Below are 10,815 nucleotides of genomic sequence, written 5' to 3'. Positions count from 1 at the left end.
TTACACATAAGGTGTCATTTGTTGTATGATCATATTAGTGGGAAAATATTTAATACAACAAAAGCTTTATCATCCATGACAAAATATTAGATTAGTTAATTTCTTTAGTTGTAGTATATATTATACTACATATATTCAAAATATACAAGAGGCAGGAATGGGCATCATGATGCAGATTAATAATGAGATTAAAAGTGTGAATCATGAACTTAGTCATTTTGACTTTGTCACAAATCTTTTGAAATAAAAAACCTGTTTTTTGTATTAACTTGTTTCCAAGTCATATGTGTCAAACCATGGGCCTGAGGGCAGAATTCAGCCCACTAGGTCAATTTATCTAGCCCTCAATAGCAAACAAGGCATATTATATAAAAAAGTAGCATATTTAATTTTAAAAATCTACAAAATAGCTAAAACTGCTACATAAATGGGAGTAAAGCTATAAGGAGAGTATTTGGAGAGTGTAACTTAACTCAAGAACTCTACTATATTATTGACTGCATTCCATCCAGTTTTGGTTAAAGCATTGTTCTCATCCTCAGATTGTATTTTCATGCATTCCTCCCATCCATTTTATTAAGTATGCAACATATCACACTGACAAAATGTACACATTTTTGTCAGACTGATATATTTTATGAAACTTGTAAAGTTAATGTGATTAATCATCTTCTTAATAGCTTCTATTGATTCTATCTATGGAAGGTAGCTGGGTTTTTATTTTATGTTTCTAAATGGTTTGTGAATAACTAGTGTAGATAAAGCACAAACCTGTCTGACTGGTCATCATTACAGTTCTTTAGGCATTACATGCCGTTAAAAGAATCTGTGACAATGAAACTTGTTTAGATTTGTATCTTTTGCAATGCTGCAAAAATATTTTTGTGGAGGACTCTTGGAAACACTGATTATTACATTGGCTGTCTTCAAAATTGTCTTTAATTAGCTGGTTTCAATGTGAGAGATGATGAGGAAAATGCAAGTTACTAAGGAATGAATGCTCCATCTCTTTCTCTACTACAGACCATTGTATTGATACCTGAGAGTGTGTTTAATATTTGTTTACCAATCATATTTTCCATGTAACCACAAATAACAGAGTTAGTCTACAAGTCTGGGGGTTGAGGGCCAGGACTAAATCTGTGGTCCCTATAGTACCCCCATGATTCGTCCTATAGCAGGGGTCTTCAACGTTATATATTCTATGAAATTGTGTTATATTAGACTGGTCCTATAGTCACTCTATTATTTGCACTGGAAAAATTATCTAGAAATAAGTAAAAATGTCTTACATTAAGTGTATTTACCCTTGATTTCAGTAGGTAAATTAGTTTGCCAATGGAATTACTATTTTTACTCTTAAAATAGGATAATTCGATAATAAAAGTAGAGTAAAATAAAACAATGCAATTGTGTTTTCTTTTTTTAATTCTAAATTGTATTGTTCCGTTGGCAACATTTTTCTTTTATCTCCTAAATTCAAGTACCAATGCATTTATTTTCAGAAAAAAATTACTTATCTAGATTTCTCATTTTGATTCCCTGTTGATGGGACAGGTGTTGTGAATGAAAAGGTGCCCAGCTTTGAAAGAGTTCCTGTGTGTCATTGAATGTGTGCATTGATCATGGGTGGTTCAAGACAGTGGCCAACGGGGGCCAGTGCCCCTGTACATCATGTCTTGGCCCCTGTACTGAAGACATAATACTCAAAGAAGTTCTAATGATGATATGCGCTGGAACAGACATGGTTACTGATAGCTCCTTTGGATCCATCTCTTTTTTTTTTTCTTTACAAATTCTATTTTACTCATTATTTAAAAACAAAATGGTGATAGCTTCAGTGGTATTGAGATAGAATCATAATTTTCCTCTGCTAAATGTTTTTTTCAAAAACAAATTGCTATAATTTTTACAGCTGAATTTATCAGTTTTTCTTGAGTTCTGATTCAGATTTTTAGAGAAAATGGTAACTTTAACTTAAATTAAGAAAAATATTTGTAAAATTCCTAAATTATGAATGTATGTTGACCTAATAAGAAATAGAATTTTAATTAAACCTAATTGAATAGAAATTTTACTTCATGCACCTGTCCTAATATATTTAAATCCCCTGCCCTGTTTTTTATTTCATGCTTTTCTGTGCCCCCGTGAAAACACGCTGGCTCCCTCCTGGCCCCCTGGTACATTTGGTCTAGAACCGCCACTGGTATTGATAACTGAAAGACATCTTCTGCCTCCATTTATCTGTTTACTACAGTGTGTTGAATTAATGTTAATGTCTATTTAAATTCATTACAATAAGTGGAAAAAATTGCAGGGGGGGAATATTTTAAAAAAGTCTATTCAACCAAAACTTTCACGACCCCCATGCAATACCTCTGTGGACCCCCTGTTGAAGACCTCCTTCCAATAGGTTTGCAACCCCAGTGTCGAAGACCTGAGGTGTAGATCATTAAACACTTAGATGTAATCTGAAAGATGTTATCATCAAACTTAAAATACCTAATTTAATAATTAAATTATTAAAATGGGCTTTTTGGGGAAATTTCTAAAGATATTTTATCACAACTCCGCCAACCTCAAGCACAACCCTTGGGATTACTCCTTCAGAAAAATTCTGGTATAGTTTATATAGAGTGCAAAGAGTTAAATAAAGAAGCCATTAAAGATAAAAACACAACAGACAATATAAAGAGTGTATATAGTTAAAAAAAAAAAGCATAAAAAAGCCTTGAGATGACTTGTGTTGTGAATTGGCGCTATATAAATAAACTGAATTGAATTGAAAAAAGTTGTAATGTCCTGGAATATGTTTCCCTTAGATATAAAAATACCTGCACAGTAGAGAGCTAAGGAAAGACTACACAGTAGTTGACTTGGATTATTGCACTTGTACTGCAGAACTGTACTCACCATATAAATAAGTGAAAATTAAAAAGGCTACACAGTAGTTGGCATGTGTTATTGCACATTGAGAGAAAGGAATATTGCTCATGAGTGACAATAGGTATGCAGTCAGTATGAGGATGGAAGTTTTTAAGGTTAAAACTATATAGAAATTGTTCATATATTGAAACTGTTAAGATCAAGGTATATATCCTGTAGAGATATCACATATGCTTCTGTTGATCAACCATTCTTTTGATCCAGCCGTTCAGACATTCTTATATCCTCCTCCAGAGTGTATTTGACTCATCCAACAGAAAACTTTCAATTCACTCTAGTGCCTTGTGTTTGTCACATGTGATGAGTCACATGTGGTTATACACAAATTGTAAATTTAGGAAGTCTGTTTCTTGAAATGTGCCACTGGTAGAAAATCTGGATTCTCAACATGTTTTATTGTTGGAGTAATCAACTGAAAGGATCTACACAGCCCAGGACTCATTGTAGATCTTACTTAAAAACACTGAGCTTATAAATACACATTTTCTAAATTCTGAGTCTTCTAAAACAAAACAAAAATATGAAAAAAAGAACTTTTTTCCAAACATACTCTACATACCTCTAAGTACATGGCAATGGAGCTATAAATACAGCCGCAGAGGGCAGGTTTGCAGAGGGCGTGGCCTTTGACTTCCTTTATAATAGTACAGACTAGACTAAGCTGCTGACTTGCTGCCAGTTAACTGCTTTTTTACGCTTATTGGCCAAAATGGCTCATCTTCCAGAACTGTTTAAGTATGTGGAGGAACACCAAGACCTTTATGTGCAGGTAGGATTGATGTAAAGAAGATTCGTATGTACTTTAGTGTGATTTCCTTCTCATTCAGTAATTTAAAAATGAGGTTAAATTAATTAAATTAGTTAAAGTTAAATTTGTTAAATTTTACTTGATAACTTTAAATATGCAATAAGAAAGCATCCTTTAACTAATTAGCTTCTGGTTTGTTGCCATTTACTGCATTTATACTTAGAGAGGTCCGTTTACCTGGAGAAGAACTTATTTGGAACAATTCAAATAATTTTTCAATAAGTAGTTAAAATATACTTTTAGAAGATGTTTGAATTTCCTCTAACCAGCGACTGGCAGAATGGGTCGGGGTCCAAAGTGTGTCTGTTTGGCCTGAGAAGCGCAGCGAGATCAGGAAGATGATGGAAATGGCAGCAAAAGACATAGAGAGGCTGGGGGGGACAGTGGAGCTTGTGGACAATGGCACACAAAAGGTACAAGTTTTTTTTATTTATTTATTTATTTATTTTTACCCAAGTTTTTAACCACAAACTTCAGCTAAGCAATGTTCCTTCCTGTAGCTTCCCTCTGGTGAGGAGATCCCTCTCCCTCCTATCCTCCTGGGCTATTTGGGTTCAGATCCTGCAAAGAAGACTGTGTGCATTTACGGTCACCTGGATGTCCAGCCTGCTCAAATGAAGGACGGCTGGGACACTGAGCCTTTCACTCTGGTGGAGAAAGATGGTAAGAGCAAAAGCTTTGTGTTTTTGTCCAGGGCAGGGCTGAACTTTCTTATGCGCAAAATATCACTAGTCAGGTTTAGCCACTTTTAGAAAGAACGTGCAAGAGGAGCCTTAAAGTCAGTCAACTGCCAAATGGCAGATCTATTATCACTGCCTCACTGAAAAACACCACACCTTGATTTACAATCAAGCAAACAGGTGAGAACTCCCCATTAAATCATTACTACATGGATGGTTGATTAGTTTTACTGTGGATAGAGTGTTTGGATCCTGGAGAGGCTGCAAGATCCCCAGTTTGGAACACAGACTGGAAATCTGGGTCCTTGAGCCAGTAGAATAGAATAGAATTCAACTTTTATGGTCAAAACAGTGTCACAAGTACAAAGCAACAAAATTAACTCTCTGCATGTAACCCATCCCCTTGGGAAGCAGTGGGCTGCCATTGTGCAGTGCCTGGGCAGCAGTGTGGGGTTAAGGGTCTTGCTCAGGGACCCAGAGTGGCAGTCTGTGGGAGTGGGGCTTGAACTCAAAACCTCTAGATTCCAACCGCAATGCCCTAACCACTAGGCTGCCTCTCCCCCAACAGCTAGCCCCCAATGGCTCTCAAAGGCACTATAAAACGAGCCCATTCCTAGGGATGGGTTAAATGCAAAGGACATTTTTTTTTTGTATGTACAATTGCAAATAAAGGTGATTATAAAAAAACAAAACACAATTAGTAAAATTTGTTGTGCAAATAAATCGGCAAATAAGAAATCTAAAACAGTCTAAAGCATTTTTTTAAAACTAGAAGGACAGGGGGAACTTGTGTGCTTCAGAGAAATAATGTTGTTGAAGAAAGATCTGGACTGATTGTCAATCCCTTTAACATTTCAAATCAAATGGTGAGAAAAGAGGAACTAAGCTTGTTTGTTGAAAGTAAAAGCAAAAGCATTTCCATGCAGTGTAGCCTTCCAAAATAACCAACTAGTGAGCCTAATATTTGGGAAGAAAAAGGTTAAACTTTAAGCAAAGCATTATTTGTGGAGCAATGGCAGTCTGAGTCCCTATTCAGGAATAGTCTGTCACCTTCATGCACTGCAGCCACCCCAAATGATAGCACTGTGGCTAAAGGCCTGTAAGATAGCTTTGGTTTATCTGGTAGATGTGCCAGTCCTACAAGTCTGTGGGGACAGTGCTATCATTTGTGGTTAATGCAGCTGTTCAGAATGTGGTTAAGAACTCTTATATTATCAAAGAATGAGTCTAGCTCACCATCTGAATGGCCAAGTTATGCCATCAGTGAAATTCCTTCTTCCCTTTCTGCCTGGTTATACTTTAAACTCCAATGGTGCATCAATGGTTCAAGTAACATTTTCACTTAAAGATTAGCCACAGACTCCTCCATCATTCCTATAAAAGATTCCTATAAAATCTCAGCAAAGGATTAACGCGTCTCTTAAAAAAAAAACTGTCACACAGCAAAGACCTTCTGTAGTAAAATCTGTTTGTTTGTTTGAAACTTGCAAGTGATACGAACAAAGAAGTAGATAAATACATCAAAACATAAACTACATATCAAACCGCCAGGGAAAAGGTAGATGTTGTTCAGTTTCCTCAGTTTGGCTGCATAAATTTATAGTAAGATGAGTGATGGGAGAAAACAGGGATTTAACAAGATGAGAGGTCTGTTCTAAATCAAGCAGTAGTTTATGTCAACATGCATTATTGGTCTTAATTATTTGTTTAAAGAGATAAAAAAAATAGACTGAGTTATCAATTTTAACGTTTGTAAAACTGAGTTATATCTTTGTAGGTAAACTGTATGGGAGAGGATCAACTGATGATAAGGGTCCAGTGTTGGCCTGGTTTAACTGCATTGAGGCCTATCAGAAGATCCAACAGGTAAACGTTTCATTGCCATTCTACAGAATTTGTTCATCTAGTTGCTTGTATGTTAGTGGATTTTTGTCAGTTATTATTTTCTGTAGCAAAAATGAAACAAAGCTATAAAAACTTAAAATATAGAACTGCGATGGGGGCAATTAATTGTAGTTTAATTTAGGCTATTGTGGGTTTTAGAAGTTGCCATTAAGGTTCTATCTACTTGGGTTTTCCCAAAGTAAAGATTTTAATGTATTTCTTCAATTGTGCAATAAATATTTGATCTGGGTTAAATGATAGGAAGAGACCCTACGTGTAACATTTCTAAGTGGTCTCATATTTTAATTGACAAAATTTCCTCAGCTTTCATCTGGTTGAGCCCCAAATGATTCACACTCCTTTCAAATGTATTTATTGCTATTTCTGTTCAATAAAGAAGATTGCCTCTGTGACAAACTAGACCGAAGACCCAAAATCCAACCAGACGCCAATAACAAATGTATCAAGAAAGCAAGCAGGAACTTAATCAGCAGCAGGAACAGAAACGCTAGACATCTTACTGGTATGCTTTTAAATAATCTGGCAACAGCAACTGGTTTGAGGTCTGGTTAAATAAGCAGGGGAGCAGGTGGTAAACATTAGCACTGAGGAGAAGGGGTAGAGCTGCACAGGTGAAAATAATGAGTGATAATAATGGCAGGAGCAGAGCTGCATATAAACAGAAAATAAATAGTTTTAGCTCATTCTATTAAAATCCTAGTGTACATAATAATTAAAACCCCTCCGAATAGTAAATACAAAATTCTTTATTGCCATCAACCCATTCTTGCGTTCTTATTTTGGCTGAAATACTTTCTATATGTTTGGATATTTATACTGATGATCTCCAATTCTTTGAAGTTGTTCATTTTTCCCCTTGCTAATATTTTGTGAAGCAGTGCAATAATCTGTCATAATCGACTGTGCTGTCCATTTATAAGTCCAACTAATGCTTTGAAGTCACATTGGGGTGTTTAGATTATGTTGCTACCGTCTGATTTTATACCTCTAAATAAGGATCTAATGGAGCATGCATGTTGTTTTTTCTAAGTTGAAAAGTAACTATGCACATTTCTATTTGTCATACAGTCCCACACAAATGGCCAGATGTTTTGGGTATTCAAACAGCAAAATTCTTCCAAAACTGAGCTGTATATGCTGTATTATATTCTATTTTAGGAGCTTCCCATCAACATCAAGTTCTGCCTTGAAGGGATGGAGGAATCCGATTCTGAAGGGTTGGATGAACTTGTGTTTTCTCGAAAAGATTCTTTTTTCAAAGACGTGGATTATGTTTGCATCTCAGACAACTACTGGCTTGGGAAGACAAAGCCATGCATCACCTACGGCTTGAGAGGGATCTGCGCGTTTTTCATAGAGGTGAAGTTCTGCTGCCACCAAGTCCTCGTTTCAGTCTAAATATTGAAATGCCTGAACAAATTCAGGTTTATTTAATGTTGGGTTTTTTCACAGTGTTGGGTTTTTTTCTCATATGCTTTTTGTCTTTCCTTGTGAAGGTTGAGTGCAGTGAAAAGGACCTTCACTCAGGCGTGTTTGGTGGCTCGATCTATGAGGCAATGCCTGATCTCATTGCGCTCATGGGTAATTAGAGATTATTGTTGAGAAGAGCAATGAGTGATTATCCCACTAAAGAATTTTAACTTTCATCCTTTCTTCTCCCTTCGCAGGCTCTCTGGTTGACAGAAAGGGAAATATTTTAATTCCTGGGATGTACGACAGTGTAGCTCCTCTTACAGACGATGAGAAAAGACTTTATGAAAAGATTGAATTTGACCTGTCTGAGTACTGCAAAGATGCAGGAGCTGAGAAGCTGCTGCATGATACTAAGGTAAATAAACCTTTAATTACTTCGAAAAGTGTTGCTTTAGTCAGCACCATTCGGATTTGTTCATTTTTCCCATTTTAGGAGCAAATCCTGATGCATCGCTGGAGATATCCATCTCTTTCTCTGCATGGCATAGAAGGGGCTTTCTCAGAAACTGGATTCAAGACTGTCATCCCACGCAAAGTCATTGGCAAGTTCTCCATCCGCCTCGTCCCTGACATGGACCCCAAATTGGTGGAAAAGCAGGTAAACAAAAGTACCTTTAACTGAAAAGGAAATAATTGCTGGGTTTCTTAGTATAAATCTTTAACTGTTGACTTCTGGAACATCTTTCCTTTTTTTTTTTCATTTCTTAAGTTTTAGCCAATTTTAAACATGAATTGTATTGGAAGGGTTTTAAATAATTATTGGAAAAATCTGAGTCTTTCTAAATGTTCTCCTAAGATTTTTTTTACCACATTAAAAGGGGCTCTTTAATTCTTTATCTTTTTGTGCCCTTAATTTCTCTTTTCATCATCTAGAAATTTCTTTCTGTATTTTTTAACAGTAATACTAGGAAAATGATCATTCTTTATGTGAAATACAACAATTTTTTTAGCCAAACTATATGGATGTGCAAGAGTTTGCGTTTGTGTGAAAGTCTTTGTAGGTTTGTAGTCCTGCTTGCTGATAAAAGTATAGTGGAGGATTTTTGCAAATTTTCGAAATTTCACTAAGAATAGATAACATACACATGCACAACTTTGTACCCGCTCCTAAGAGGGAGCGCCTATATAATGAATGCAAGAGTGTGCCCGAGCCCATTTCTCCTCGTGCTCGCTCTGTTTAAAAGTTGCTCTTTGCATTGCTCATACAAGCTAACTTTCCAAAAGAAGATTTGCAATTTTTCCACTATGTCAGACTAACCACCGGTAAGTGAAAATGGGGATGAGCACGTAGAACGGCCTTATGTAAAGGTATGACCAGGATGATTGACAATTAGGAGGACCATTTATTTTGATGATCCACCTGGAAAAATAACATCCTTCACTATACCTTTAAGGCAAAAAAAAAAGCCAAATACTATTTTAAGAATATCTTAAAAGTCAGTGAAAATGTCATCGAAAAACAAAACACAAAAAACAATTAGGAAAATATTTTGTTTGACCAGGTTTGTGCCATTGTTGACCAGCAGTTTGATTGGCTGTAAGGGGCTGGTAGGCTGTACTTTGAAGCAATGGATCACCTAAACTAGCTTCAGTTTGTTGTGGATTTAGAATTTAATGATGATTGATGATTTAATGATCAAAAACAACAAACATTAAATATGTTTTGTTGTTGTTTTTTTTTTTAAATCTCTCTTTTCTTTTTTCTTTTAGGTGATCGACCATGTACAAAAGAAATTTGCTGAATTAGGAAGTCCTAATAAAATGAAGGTGTACAGCTTTGGTGAAGGAGCCAAAGCCTGGGTGTCTGATTTCAACCACCCACACTATATGGCAGGCCGAAAAGCAATTAAGACAGGTATATATTGTCTTAATTTAAAACGCTATAGTTTGTTAGCTTGGATAATTTTGTGATGGATTGAAGATGAAAGAATTTGGGTCATGCCAATAAAAATGGTATACAGCATAAAAAGTGTCTAGATTCTTGAATAAAACTGCAGTCAAAGACATTTTATTTAAATGTATTTAAATGTTTTCCAAGTATTCGGCATTGAGCCGGACCTGACTCGTGAAGGCGGCAGTATTCCGGTCACCCTGACTTTCCAGGAAGCGACAGGTCGGAACGTCATGCTGCTCCCTGTTGGCTCTTCAGATGATGGAGCCCATTCCCAAAATGAAAAAATCAACAGGTATGCCATATTATCATTTGTTTCTCCATTCAACAGCTGTTCAATTTTTTAGAAAAACTGTGTTCTTTATCCAACTTTTTCAGATCAAACTACATTCAGGGAATCAAGATGCTGGGTGCATACTTCCATGAGGTCTCACAGCTGGAATGAACTCTTGAGCATGTCCACTGTTGATCAGTCACCTCTATGATACATGTTTTAATATAACGCACTTGGGATGAGGTATTTTTCCATCTTTTAATGTGCTCATGCTGAATTCTGACAAAAAGGACAGCATAGTATATTGGATCTGTTTAGTGTTGCCAAATAAATATAACTTTAAAACACAATTAAAGCATTTTTTTTATTATCTTAAAGGGTTGTTTTCCCCTTATTACCGGTACCATGATCTTTTTTACTATTTTATTAATGAAACTAATTTATCATTTCAACTGAAGCCAGTTTCTTTTTTTTTTTTTTTTGCTCCCACATGAGGTGAGTTTCAATTTCCATTGACCCATATTAGTCTCTTTGAATGGATAAAATAAATAATAAAATATTATTTCACAAAAATATATGCTATATACTTGGTTATCAAAAAGTCAAAAAATTAGAAACTGTTTCTTTGGTAAACATTACCTGAGTGGGAAAGACTAGGTGCCTTGCAGCTACTGGTGATAGGCTAAATAAACTACTTTTTCTGACTTTTTTTTTCTCCATTTATTTAAGCAATTAACTACTACGTCTTCTTGGTACTTTACACTTTTATTTTATATTTTTTTTAAATCATATTGCCCATCAGCAGTTACATTGTCTCCTCATATATCTGAAAGTAAAC

General features: G+C 35.7%; 2 protein-coding genes across 3 annotated transcripts in view; both read left to right on the top strand.

The window, feature by feature from the left end:
• The window catches only part of dus3l (dihydrouridine synthase 3-like), an 11,715-nt gene extending 10,149 nt beyond the window's left edge, over positions 1-1,566 (top strand). The window contains exon 16 of the mRNA XM_015402705.1: positions 1,558-1,566. Within this exon, the coding sequence (XP_015258191.1) occupies positions 1,558-1,566 (9 nt within the window). The remainder of the gene's footprint in view (positions 1-1,557) is intronic.
• Positions 1,567-3,568: 2,002 nt separating this feature from the next.
• LOC107103163 (cytosolic non-specific dipeptidase-like) lies at positions 3,569-10,369 on the top strand. Of its 2 annotated transcripts, XM_015402710.1 has the most exons (11): positions 3,569-3,715; positions 4,024-4,167; positions 4,255-4,417; positions 6,212-6,300; positions 7,498-7,698; positions 7,836-7,920; positions 8,007-8,167; positions 8,246-8,410; positions 9,523-9,667; positions 9,851-9,998; positions 10,082-10,369. In XM_015402710.1, the coding sequence occupies exons 1-11, from the start codon at positions 3,656-3,658 to the stop codon at positions 10,146-10,148; spliced, it is 1,428 nt and encodes a 475-aa protein (XP_015258196.1). In that variant the 5' UTR covers positions 3,569-3,655; the 3' UTR covers positions 10,149-10,369. The 2 variants fall into 2 exon arrangements, with proteins under 2 accessions (XP_015258196.1, XP_015258197.1); XM_015402711.1 differs by lacking the exon at positions 7,498-7,698.
• Positions 10,370-10,815: the final 446 nt, after the last annotated feature.

Source organism: Cyprinodon variegatus, unplaced genomic scaffold (genome assembly GCF_000732505.1).
Source record: "Cyprinodon variegatus isolate N-32 unplaced genomic scaffold, C_variegatus-1.0 Scaffold1386, whole genome shotgun sequence".
Taxonomy (NCBI): domain Eukaryota; kingdom Metazoa; phylum Chordata; class Actinopteri; order Cyprinodontiformes; family Cyprinodontidae; genus Cyprinodon; species Cyprinodon variegatus.
The sequence above is the reverse complement of the archived record's forward strand: the minus strand, read 5'-3'. Positions and strand labels throughout refer to the sequence as shown.

Coding starts and splice junctions, on each gene's coding strand:
- LOC107103163 (XM_015402710.1), top strand. CDS start 3,656: ATGGCTCATCTTCCAGAACTGTTTAAGTATGTGGAGGAACACCAAGAC. Junction 7,699..7,835: donor TCTGCGCGTTTTTCATAGAG/GTGAAGTTCTGC, acceptor TTCCTTGTGAAG/GTTGAGTGCAGTGAAAAGGA. Junction 7,921..8,006: donor TGATCTCATTGCGCTCATGG/GTAATTAGAGAT, acceptor CTCCCTTCGCAG/GCTCTCTGGTTGACAGAAAG.